General features: G+C 32.0%; 1 protein-coding gene across 7 annotated transcripts in view; it reads left to right on the top strand.

Annotated features, from left to right (window-relative positions):
* The window catches only part of LOC139513673 (glycoprotein-N-acetylgalactosamine 3-beta-galactosyltransferase 1-like), a 51,251-nt gene extending 44,967 nt beyond the window's left edge, over positions 1–6,284 (top strand). For all 7 annotated transcript variants that reach the window (XM_071302374.1, XM_071302371.1, XM_071302369.1 and 4 more), the window contains exon 5: positions 5,568–6,284. In XM_071302374.1, the coding sequence (XP_071158475.1) occupies positions 5,568–5,708 (141 nt within the window). In that variant the 3' untranslated portion in view covers positions 5,709–6,284. The remainder of the gene's footprint in view (positions 1–5,567) is intronic.
* The last annotated feature ends 7,531 nt before the right edge of the window (positions 6,285–13,815 follow it).

Genomic DNA, 13,815 nt, shown 5'->3' with positions numbered 1-13,815 from the left:
TAAATGGCATATTGTGTGGCTTATTTGTGTTTATTTTTATCATTATCAGATGCAACTATTGTATTGGTTAAATATGAATGTAACTAACGTTTGATCAGTTGCCCCAACCAGTGGTCCCGTGGGAGAAAGTGTATGCGCACTATCCCACTGAATATACTAACAGTGATAGTGTTGGTTAACTGCACTCTGGACCTAGGCATTGACATGTGATCTGACTGGTGATCAGTCCGGCAGAAAACATGCCTATGTCTGACTCACACAATGCAAAAACTGTTTTATGATATTCCCCCTAAACAAAAATCCAAATTGTTTAAAGACAAAAATGATAAATACAAATAAATACATAAAACTATTACTAGTAATTTATTTATTTATTATATGTCCCTTTGGTATCTTTCGTCCCTCTTTTATTGATATTATAAAATAAGAGACACTGTTTAACAAGCTACGCACTGACAAACTGGTTAAAACTTTAACACAATTGCATACCCTGTATATCACGACTACCATGTCAGGGGCGACCACTGGTTGGCACAGCTTATCTACATGTCTATATGTAATGAGACTTATTATGAAGTAGACTCATAACTGAAGAAGTGTTATATAAATTAGCCGTTGTTTCGAAAATTCAGTGGAATTACAAATTGTTATGTAGTTGTACGTTAAAGGTGAATGATTAACCTTAGGCAAAAGGAAACTTTGAAGATAAAGTTATAATATTTCGTTGAATTTGTTTAATGTGGTCTGTTTAATGTACAGTGGTGAGTATTACGTCCATATCTTCGGCAAAAAGTTGTTGTGCTGTTTGATTTGGTAAAGTTGAAATGGTGTAAAGGCAGCCTATATGAAATATTAATGGAGGAGGACATTAAATGATAAAAATCTTTAACACATAAAAGTATCTATAAACACATATTATGAATGAATTCGTCCTAATATAAGTAGTCCCCTATTTTTATGCCCCACCTACGATAGTAGAGGGGCATTATGTTTTCTGGTCTGTGCGTCTGTCCGTCCGTCTGTTCGTTCGTTCGTCCGTCTGTCCCGCTTCAGGTTAAAGTTTTTGGTCGAGGTAGTTTTTGATGAAGTTGAAGTCCAATCGACTTCAAACTTGGTACACATGTTCCCTATGATATGATCTTTCTAATTTTAATGCAAAATTAGAGATTTTACCCCAATTTCACGGTCCACTGAACATAGAAAATGATAGTGCAAGTGGGGCATTCGTGTACTGAGGACACATTCTTGTATAATCTCTCTCTATATATGTATATAAAATTAAACAAAATACAATAGTAATTTATTTTTGCTAAATTTATATGTTAAATCATTAATGGTTTTGTTCAAGGACAGCAAATAAATTCTTCCCTCATATGGGACACGGTGAGTTCACTGCATACGGAAAACATATCGGCGAATTGTTTACTTGTAGCAAACAATTAAAAGTAAATTTTGACGTATTATAGATTTTTTTAAGAAAAAAAGTATATGTACGTAAGTTTTATAATAAAAACAAGCCATTTACTTATAAAACAGGACATAATTTTTTTTATTTTATGTTTCATATGACTTAAGATAAAAATAATAAAAAATAAAACAAAACTGCACAGCACTTAGTATTATACAGAATTGTTGACATAAGTTAGCATTTAAGAAGTAAATATACATTCATAAATGGAAATAAGATTATATCCTTTAAGTAAATTAAAATCATAAACATTTAATTTTCTTAGTTTTTCAAATTAATAAAGGCAACAGAAGTATACCGCTGTTCAAAAGTCATATATCGATTGAGAGAAAACAAGTCCGGGTCACAAACTAAAACCGAGAGAAACACATCAACTATCAGACGAAAACGACGGAACAACAAAAATACTGAAGTGCATAAAAAAATAAACGTCAACATACACATAAACGAACTATATAAAATTACCCTTTCTAAATTAAACAATTTAAAATTAAACATATACTGTTCTACATTTTCTAACTGACAGCAGTTTGTGCCGAGATTTGAAATAAGTACTCTCATTCTTTTGGATGGTTATTATGTAAAATATATTCTATTCTCAGTTTAAAAAGTAATCTTTCTTTGTCCCTTGATAATTTGGGAAAAGTAATTTGAAATTAAATTTATCAATAACTTTAAATAATGCTTGGTCTGTGTTTGCTTCCTAAACTTTTTGCCATGAATTTTTCAGAAATGTTTTACAGATAGTTTTAATGTCCTCTTTACAATGAGGTATACAATCTATGCAGTTATCATAGTTGTTATGACATTTAATTCCTTTTTAATTATACTTATAGTTTTCATTATAAGATTTTGTCCGTTTAAAATCTAAATATAAACATTCTTATATCATTTGTTTCTTTTTCGATTATATTTATAGTTTTTGATATTATATTTTATGTTTTTAAATCTCAATATTGAATCAATTTTCAATCAAAAATGCATGTAATTAAAAGTGGAAAAAGCGGGATGAAACCCCTATAAATATTACTGTTCGCAACAATTTTAACAACAAATCTTAACTATAACCACAAATCTTATTTAAATAGCACCCATAACACTTATATAATTAAAATCACATTAACCAAAATATGCAATTCATACCCAATTTCATTTCAAAGTTTTCAATTTTCAGGTAAAAAGTTTGACAACGAAAAAAGAATTATCTCCCCTTTCCCGTAAACCAAAGTCACAATATGTTTTAAACTGCCATAACTACCTGATGAGAAATAAACATGAACTACCATACACATCCATCTGTACCCCACACTTGTAGACGTTTCATCCCCGAGGGTATCACCAGCCCAGTAGTCAACACTTCGGTGTTAATTGACATGAATATCAATAATGTGGTCATTTTTATAAATTTCCTGTTTATAAAACTTTGAATTTTTCGAAAAACTAAGGATTTTCTTATCCCAGGCATAGATTACCTTAGACGTATTTGGCACAACTTTTTGGAATTTTGGATTTTAAATGCTCTTCAACTTTGTTCTTGTTTGGCTTTATAAATATTTCGATATGAGCGTCACTGATGAGTCTTTATGTAGACGAAACGCGCGTCTGGCGTACTAAATTATAATCCTGGTACCTTTGATAACTATTGTAGCAATATTCAAACACCAACATACTATTGATTAATTTAATAAAAGGTTTCCTTCTAATAACAGCTTACAATAAATTGTCTATTAATGAATTAAATAATTTTTTGGTGAACTCAGATATGCCGAATCTGATCGTGTATTTATATTTTGGATATTGGACCATATTAGGTATTAGTCCAATATCAGATCCCCCTCCCCCAAATACTTGTTCACACTCATTCTGTGGCTGAAATCTATTCTGTGTCATATTTTTAATCACAATCCAAATTCAGTGCTGTGTCTTTCTTGAATGCGTAAAGTTTTTATACTTGCCCAAACTGTTAAAAGTTCGACTTCTGCGGCTGCGTCAAGCTGCACTCCATGGAGCGTTTTATCCTAATAGTAATGTATACCTTTTAATTTATGTAGGAACCTTGTAAGAACTTAATATGTTTTAATTTGTTGTACTTTGTCGTATTCAAATATTCTTTTTTTTAGATTTAACGATTTTTTCGTGTTCATACTGCTTTGCATACATACATTGTCACAAAATATAAGTAAATAAAACATGACAATGTTATTATTCGACTAAAAATAATTAGGATTTACATAGTGATGTTAGTACATGGAAGTTGAAATGACATTAATTAGATAAGATATTGCAATTTATTTTAGAATCACAGTTTACCAATCAAGGAAAGGTTTCTGATTATATGTTTAAAGCAAATTTAGCATAGGATTATATTGTTTATACACAGTTTCGATTTAGATGAAAATCCGACAAGGTTATAAAACATAAATAATATCACCATAACAAGCACAGCTGCATTTTAATTTTCATCTCATGGATATAAAATACATCTAATAACACCATTACAAACTAAATCCAAATTTAATATTATTGTGACTATAAATAAAGCAAATCTATTTTATTTTTAGAAATTTTCCTGTGATAATAAAAACGTCAGAAAAATACGCCAAGTTTTGTGGCGTTGATCAATTCATATGACGCGCAGTTTATATTTCGTTTGTAATGTTATGTTGTTCGTTGTTATTCTAAGGTTTACATGTTGTAATGTACTATTATTTTATTTACTTATGTATTCCGGTGTGCCGAGTGTTCATGCGTTTGTGTTTACTGTATTCCTGTCAGATGGTGTTTTCATTTTAGCAGTTATGTTAACATTACCTTATTGACGGGAGGTTTTGCTAGCCGTAAAACCAAGTTTAACCCATCATTTTTTCTAAACAAATATCCTGTTCCAAGTCATGAATGTGGCAGTTGTTACCTACAGTCTGTTTCTATGTCTGTTTGCGTGTGCTTTTCTTGTAGTATTTCTGGTGTTCGGTTGTTTTCCTATTATGGTTGATGTATTTCCATCGGTTATGATTTGATCCCCGGATTTGTATTTGCTTTATCGAATTATGACTATTGAACAGATGTATACTTCTGTTGCCTTATTAGTAAAATTCCACACTTCAATAATTGTTTTCATTTTTCCTAAACATGTATTTAAAAGTAAAATCACAAAAATACTGAACTCCAAGGAAAATTCAAAACGGAAAATCAAATGATAAAACACATCGAACGAATGGACAACAACTCCCTTATTCCTGACTTGGTATAGGCATTTTTAAATGCAGAAAATGGTGGATTGAACCTGGTTTTATAGCGCTAAACCTCTCACTTGTATGACAGTCGCGTCAATTAGTCGCATCATCGGTCATATAAATTAGAACTAACTATTTCTCCATTTCTTCGATTAATGAAAAGGGCACCATATTGTTGATTTTATCGAGTACTGATATTATTGTAATCATATGCTAAATAGTAATTACTTTGACATTTGTTATGCTAGTAAGACAATGATATTGTTAAAGGACGGATGAGTGTGTCCCGAAAGTTAAAAGTATAACCGAAGTTCGACATTATTTCTTCTGTTATTGCTACATTTGAATATTTATCATTCTTACTAAAAAATACCTTGTTTAGTTGGCCAAATTGTCAAGGCTAATGGTCACGTATCAGACAAAACAACTAAGACACATGTTTAATATTAAAGCCTACAAACTAACTATCAAGTAATTAGTGAGCACCCAATCAACGATCTAGTAATAAGTTTCATTTTCATTACTCAACAGTAGAAAACTAATAACCTATCAGGTATAGTGCTTCTACAAGTAGGTGTTTAACGACTTTGACTTCATAATAAGGTCTAGTACGGTCATTTAAAGTATATCATTCACTTCTCTCCTGAATTTACGGGAGCAACCAACAAACTATGTATCAATCAATATCTCGTCCATTCCTCTAGGGAAAGCAACTAATAAGCGATCGTCAAATACATGTACGTATCCTGATTCCTTCTCTGTGGCAAGTAGACTTGAAAAATGTAATGACATAAAACTGCCTAACAAAAATTGTCACTTAAAAATGTATAATATGAGGTTTTAATAATCTATCTGGTCTTTTACAGGGAACAGAGAGTATAAGTGACTATGCCATATCTTTTCATTATGTGCCTCCACAAAAAATGTACGCATTAGAGTTTTACATATACCATTTACGTCCATACGGAATAGAATCAGGACATCAACATCTGAATGTGCACAACTGACATGGATTTATAAAGCTGAGTTAATTTTACGGACCTGAATCAAAAAGTTTTTGAAATAGTTTATATACTATATAGTTTAACATTGGTCAAGTGAAAATTGAGTCTACCAACGAAGTAGTTACCCATCAGAAGTAATTTACAGCCGCTTTTATATTAGTGTTCACTTCATCGACCATGACCAAAGTTTCGGGATTTGATTTTGGGGTTTAACCACAAATCTTAAAAAAATCAAACTGTTTAAACTATATACGGACAAATGCAATGAACCTAATCGAATGTGGATATATTATTCCACATTTGTTAAATGCTGAAATCGATCATATGATTTTTTGTACGATACATTGACTGTTAATTATAATTCGCATTTATTTTAAGGGCATCAAAATTCGACGAATGCAAATATCAATTAATTACATATAATTCCGTGTTGTTTCGTATTGAGAAGTAAATTGGACATCTATATTTAAATGTGTATTTGGTTGCACATTATTAACGTACTTACTTATATGCTTAAAAGACGAAAGTTCATAAATAAGGTAGTTTCACTGTAACTAGCAAGAAACATCTGAACAAGAACCATGTTTTCTTTTTCTTCTGTTTCATAATACATAATTATTGTAGAAGATATATTTAAAAGACGTTCATGATTCACCCCGTGAATACATCAAACATTTTTTTTAAATGTGAAGAAAATCAAGTATCAATGTGAAATTAATATCAGACAATTCCACAATAAGTCCTAGAGAACATACATCGAGTCATGTTTTGTGTTGAATATACACAAACTAGAGTGGTTAACAAATGGATATTCAACTTATAATTCTGCTAAAAACAGACAACTCCATGGTAAAAACCGAAAACGACCAAAAATGCAAACAACAATGTAAGAAACACAAAATAGAAACTTAAAAACTGAACTACACAAACAGAAACAGGAAAGATCTTAGTTTCCCACAAAGAAATCCCATTTTCTACCATGTTGTAGATCCTATTATAATTTGAAAACAAATACCAATTTATGTCATCCGTCTGTTAATTGTCAATTTAAGCCATTTCCTTTTTACGGTTCAGAAACTAATCGTTGATTAGTATTAAATAAAGGCAACAGTAGTATACCGCTGTCGAAAGTCTTAAATCGATTGAGAGAAAACAAATCCAGGTTAGGGAAACACATCACCTTTATGAGGAAAACAACGAAATTACAGAAACACTAAATAGTTATCAAAGGTACCAGGATTATAATTTAATACGCCAGACGTGCGTTTCGTCTACATAAGGCTCACCAGTCACGCTCATTTCAAAATATTTATAAAACTAAACAAGCACAAACTTGAAGAGCATTGAGGATTCAAAATTCCGAAAGGTTGTGCCAAATACGGCTAAGGTAATCTATGCCTGGGATAAGAAAATCCTTATTTTAAAAAAAAATTAAAAGTTTTGTAAACAGGAAATTTATAAAAATGACCACATTATTGATATTTATGTCAACACCGAAGTGTTGACTACTGGGCTGGTGATTCCCATAGGGGACGAAGTGATGTAAATAGTTATCAAAGGTACCAGGATTATAATTTAGAACGCCAGACGACAATAAACCAAACGATAATATATACACACAGAAACGAACTATAAGATCACAACTGCCATTTTCCTGACTTTGTACAGGACATTTTAAGAAAAAAATAGTGGGTTGAAACTGATTTTGTGGCTAGCCTAACCTCGCACATTTATAGCAATGTTAAATATAACACTTACATGACAACATTATATGACAGGACTACAGTACTAATAAATGCAAGAAAATTCAGGACAGAGAAATAAATATTAAACAGTTTATCTTAGTTATCAAAGGTACCAGGCTTATAATTTGATACGCAAGACTCGCGTTTCATCTACATAAGACTCAACAGAGACGCTTAGATCAAAATAGTCAGAAAGCAAACAAGTATAAAAGTATCAACACGACATAAGTAAACAGCTGTTATCGGTAAACAGTGATAATACTACAAAATGTTAAATGAGGATTAACTTAAGTTTTATATATCATGGACAATGTAGTTTGTCGTTTCCGTGATTATGGATATCAAATGAAATACGGTATGTACTGAATTAAAAAAAAAACCCAAATATTTCGATTCCGATTGCCATTTTACCTTTCCTTAGCGGTAGTTTCCCTAAAGTCTATTTTTCTAGTGGAGGAACATTATCTGTGTGTAACTGGACAACTGTTGTAGTATAATAAGGACCACAGTATTATACCGCTGTTTTAAATTTTTTAGTCGCAAATCGGTTCAGAGAAAAGAAATCAGGTTACAAACAAACAGTGGGACACATCAACTATGAGGAAAACAGCAGAACAACAGCAAATCTAAACTGCAACAAAACAACAAAAATCAAACAACAAAATACATAGAAACGAACTATTTGATAATACTTGTTGTAATTGATTTAAATCAGGAAAAAATGTTATGATCTGAATTTGTTTTGAAATAGCTTTATATATGTCTGTGGGAAATGACATCCTTATTCTTATGGTGATAAGTTTATAAAGTTTATTAAGTAACACGCAAATGCATATGTAAATATTGTCTCCCTTCTATAAAAACTTCAATATTTCAACTACAAGAAGATAGGATCAAGGTAACGACAACTGGACAGTAATTGTGTACATCTGTGAAACATATATTCAACAGCGGTTAATAGTATCTTGATGGCATAAAAAGCTTATTATAAGGCAAGCTTACCAGAAAAACGAGACAGAAAATACCATTTTGAAATAAAAAATCATCATTTGAAAATTAACAAGACAAAACCACAGCCATAAAGAAAAGTGTAGAAAAGATCAACAATAATACTCAAAACACTACACAAAAAGTTATAGTCTCAGCAAAACAAAACAAAAGTTTGGAGATCTCAAATAAATTAACAGCAATTGACTTGTCTCAGAAAACATAAACCACAAGGCACGCAAACATGATTTGAAGAGGGTCGGAAATTTTACCTCTAATAGAATTTTATAAATTTAAACCTACAGTTAAAGAGTGTACTGATCGTCAAAGTTTATTTCTAAAATTTGTAGGTCAGGGCTGTCGGAAAGGGGAAATGGGTATCGGAGAATCAATAATTTCAAGTATTACAAATTAAAGATTACCAAGAACTAATTGATTACTTGATTTATAGGATATATCTTTTTCGGTTGGTATTAACTCATCATAGATACCAGGACTAAATTTTGTATACACGCCAGACGCACGTTTCGTCTACAAAAGACTCATCAGTGACGCTCGAATCCAAAAAAGTTAAAAAGGCCAAAAATAGTATAATATATCTTTTTTAAGTTAAAATGGCAAAACAATATATAATATATCTGATCTTGGTTGATATAATATTTCTTTTTTTAAATATATCCCTAACATCACTGAAGAAAACTGGATATCGTGTACTAATTTTTTAACTAAAAAATGTACGGAGATAAATTTTTAAAGTTGGGAAATAATCCAATTATCTTCGAGAACTTATTTAAGAGTAATCTGATTTACAAAAATGATATCTAAGATACAAAACAGCAAAGGTTTCATATGGGCAGAATTTATGAGAAAAAAACATGTGTATAAAGATTTGAATTTTTATGTATTAAGGAAATCACTTTCTGAGTGTAATGCAGAACATTTGTGTAATACTAAAGAATATGTTGATACTTCATTTGTCAATACTATTATGTATAAAATGTTCTGTAAATATCTTGAACAATTGAAATGCAATTTACAAATAGAGACAGCTTTATCTGGTAAAGGTGAGAAAAAAAACTTCGAACGTATAATTTATTTGAAGACAGTTTTGAAACAGAACTTGTTTTACAAATCAAATTTCACAAAGAAATAATTTTCCCAAATTTCGATGTGGATTAGCACCAATAAGACACGAAACGGGGAGATTTAAAAAAATACTTTTATAGGATCGAGTCTGTGATAGATGAACGGATTTGTTAGAAGAGGAAGCCCATGTCCTTTATTGGGAGAGAGATAACAAAGCAGCCGCGTAAAATTTGCTCTGCCGAAAATTAGTATTAAAACTGATAAACGAAGATTCAGGAAAGAGCCAGAAGGAATTTAAAGTAAGCATTTATCAATTTGATTGTTTTTTGTGACATTTTTTCCCTATTTCTATCGAATTATTAAAAGTATTTTTCAAGCCGACAACGTCGCCATTTTTGTTTTTGGTCTTTAAAACTTTCTAAGCAACGTAAGACAATCTGATTCAATTTTGCAAAAACCTGAAATATTGTTATAACGTTAGAATAAAATGATGGAGTTCAATACTGGTAATCAGAATATGGAAGAAGATATCGTTGAGCTACTTATTAAACTTGATTATCGATTAAGTGTGATTGAAGAAAGGACGGATAAAAAAGAAGGCATTGATAGAAAACTTACCGAGCTAACGAGTAAAGTATCGAGCATTGAAAGAAAAAAAATGATAATGAAAACTCGAACATTATGTATCAAGTGATCACAACGACTTTGACGATATTTCACCGAATCGAGAATATAGTCTGCACATACCTGACAATCTTAAATGTCCTGCTTCTAGTGAAAATATTGATAAAACAAAACATAATTACGGCAGATTACTCCTAGATCTATGTAGATACACTGGTGTATACATGTACATTGTTAACGGAAGAATATATTATAACATTACCGGTAAAATCACAAGCCAAAATGCGGCTACGGTTGACAATTTTAAGCCACACTTGACCTCCTTAATATTATTTCAAACTCTGATGTGCTACATTTTAGTAAGTTATTTCCCGACACCCACTGCTCTTTGGACGTTTCTATAAACATTAACACTACATGTACCTAAATTGCATGTCACCCTCGAACGGATAAACAACCAACAGAACAGATTAAGAAATGGAATTTAGTAGCTAAAACGGCTGAATTTAATGAAAACTTAGATCTTGCTAAAATTGCAACTATTGCTAATGCTTTGGATCTACTAACAGATTACCATGTTAACCTGAATGACATTAATGATACTGTAAAGGATATATTTGTCAATGCCGCAAAACATACGTTTATAACTTACAATCCAAAAAATTCTGATAAAAGATCCGCATAAAAGGGAAATCGAATAAACCATGGTATGGGCTTTGCTCATTGTTAAATGCCGTACGGTGACATATAGTTGTAAATATCTGTGTCATTTTGGTCTCATGTGGAGAGTTGTCTCATTGGCAATAATACCACATCTTCTTTTATATATTTGACAACGAATGCAGACAAAAAAAGACAAGGAGCACCCAAAGATTATACAGACTATATAAATCAGAAGAAAATAAAAAAATTAAAAACCAAAGCGAAAACAAATATATAACAACCTTAAACAAATGTATTAAAAAATATAGGATCGAAATGAGAAATAAAATGAAAAATATGTAAACGAAAAACCAAACGGAGTCTTGGAAATTACTGAACGGTGGACATAAACAAAAACAGCCGAATATACCTATACAAATTTTAAATGATTTCATTAAGGAATTAAACGAAACAACTAGCATCGATGAAAATGGAAACACACAACATTATGATCATGATGATACCAATGTACAGAACGAGTCGAACGGTATTATTAATGATATTATTACAGCTGAAGAGATTTTGAAATGTATAAAAAAATCTTAACAAGAGGCTGTCACAACGACAGCAAACCGGATTTATTATTATTTATTTGTGTCCTGGCAATATCACAAGAACCATTACTGATGAATGGTGAAAGTGAAAATCGTCAATATCAAATTTGACCTCCATTTTGTCATCAGTATCAACATATTAAAATTTGAAAAGCTTCTAGATTGAATGGTTCATGAGAAAATGCAACAACGTGAATGGAAACGCCATTTTACAATCTTTCAAGAACCATAACGCCTGAACGGTAAAAGTCAAAATCGTCATTATTGAACTTGACCTCTATTTTGTCATCAAAACAACATATAAAAATTTCAAAAGCTTTGGTTGAATGGTTCATGAGAAAATGCACGGACACGACTGGAAACACCATTTTTCAATCTTTCAAGAACCATAACTCCTGAACGGTAAAAATCAAAATCGTCATTATTGAACTTGACCTCTATTTTGTCATCAGTAACAACATATTAAAATTTGGGAAGCTTTGGTAGAACAGTTCATGCGTAAATGCACGGACACAACTGGAAACTCCATTTTTCAATCTTTCAAGAACCATAACTCCTGAACGGTAAAAGCCAAAATCGTCATTATTGAACTTGACCTCCATTTTGTCATCAGTAACAACATATTAAATTTGATAAGCTTTGGTCGAACAGTTCATGCGTAAATGCACGGACACGACTGGAAACTCCATTTTTCAATCTTTCAAGAACCATAACTCCAGAACGGTAAAAGTCAAAATCGCCATTATCGAACTTGACCTTCATTTAGTTGTCAGTAACAACATATTAAAATTTTAAAAGCTTTGGTTGAACGGTTCATGAGTTAATGCACGGACAACATTTGATTGCCGCCCGCCCGACCGCCCGGCCGCCCGACTGCCCGACTGCCCAAATGCCCGGCCGCCCGCCGTACATCCCCAAATCAATAACCGACATTTTTGTCACAAAAATCCGGTTAAAAACTATAAAGCTAGTGGTGATAACCGTATTATTAATGAATACATAAAATCATCTGCTGACAAAATGATAAATGTATATGTGAAATTGTTCAATTTACTTTTTTAATACTGGGATTATACCGGAAAGTTGACTACTTGGAAATATAAATCCTATGTATAAAACATTGGAGATGTGGAGGATCCGAATAATTTAAGACCAATAACGGTCTTTTGCTGTTTTGGGAAATTATTCACGTTTGTCTTAAATGAAATATTATCCACTTTTATTGAACGACTTCGCGAAGGCATTCGATAAACTCGGGAAACGGACTCGGGTATGAAATGAACCTGAATGACATCAATGGTAAAATGTATCTTGTAAAAACGTACAATGGTATCAAATCACGGATAACATATAACAATGAATCTTCAATCTTTTAGACAGGGTGAAAACCTATCGTCATTTTTATTTTCTTAATATATATGAATGATCAAACGGTTTATTTTAAATAGCAAATATCAATGGCTTATTCTCCATATCCGAATGTTTGAAAAATGATCTGAATGTGTACTTACGATTGTGTTTACTACTTTATGCCGATGATACCGTCATTATGTTAGAGAATAAAGGCGATCTTCAAAACCAACTAGATTTACTAAGTGATACAGTCAAATTTGAAAATTAAAAGTTAATGTGACATCATCATTAAATGCATGACTATTTCGTTCTGGTGCAAATTATGCTGAGACGAAAACAAACTGTCGTCATTAATTTACAAGATCGCACAATATCAACACAGTGTGAAAAATGAAAGCATCAAATGGATCAAATATGTTCAAGATATTCTAAAAAGAGGGACGAAAGATACCAAAGGGACAGTCAAACTCATAAATCTAAAACAAACTGACAACGCCATGGCTAAAAATGAAAAGGACAAACAAACAAGAGCACACACGACACAACATAGAAAACTAAAGAATAAACAACACGAACCCCACCAAAACACTAGGGATGATCTCAGGTGCTCCGGAAGGGTAAGCAGATCCTGCTCCACATGTGGCACCCGTCGTGTTTGCTAATGTGATATCAAATCCGGTAAATAGTCTAATTCGGTAGGTCACATTCATGAAAGGGAAGGGGATTGTAGTTACGACGTAAGGAACATATCCGATATCATTTGTGAAACGGTTATTCCATAACGGTCTCTTGGAACTCTTGGTTTAATAGCTTCCTTGTGAGCAGCAACTCTCTATCAAGAAAATCATGATAGGAAATGCAAGTACGGGAATATCGTATCAGTTGGGAGATATACACCCCGTATGCAGGTGCTGCTGGAATGTTGCTACTTAGAAATGGAAAGTTCACAATTGGAAAGCTGAAATCATCTCTTTTGTCGTAAAGTTTTGTTTTCAACCGACCCTCATTGTCAATTTCTAGATGTAAGTCAAGATATGAGGCCAACTTAACTGTATCTGT

Source organism: Mytilus edulis, chromosome 2 (assembly GCF_963676685.1).
Source record: "Mytilus edulis chromosome 2, xbMytEdul2.2, whole genome shotgun sequence".
Taxonomy (NCBI): Eukaryota; Metazoa; Mollusca; class Bivalvia; order Mytilida; family Mytilidae; genus Mytilus; species Mytilus edulis.
Note: the sequence above shows the minus strand (reverse complement) of the source record. Positions and strands in the feature narration are given on the sequence as shown.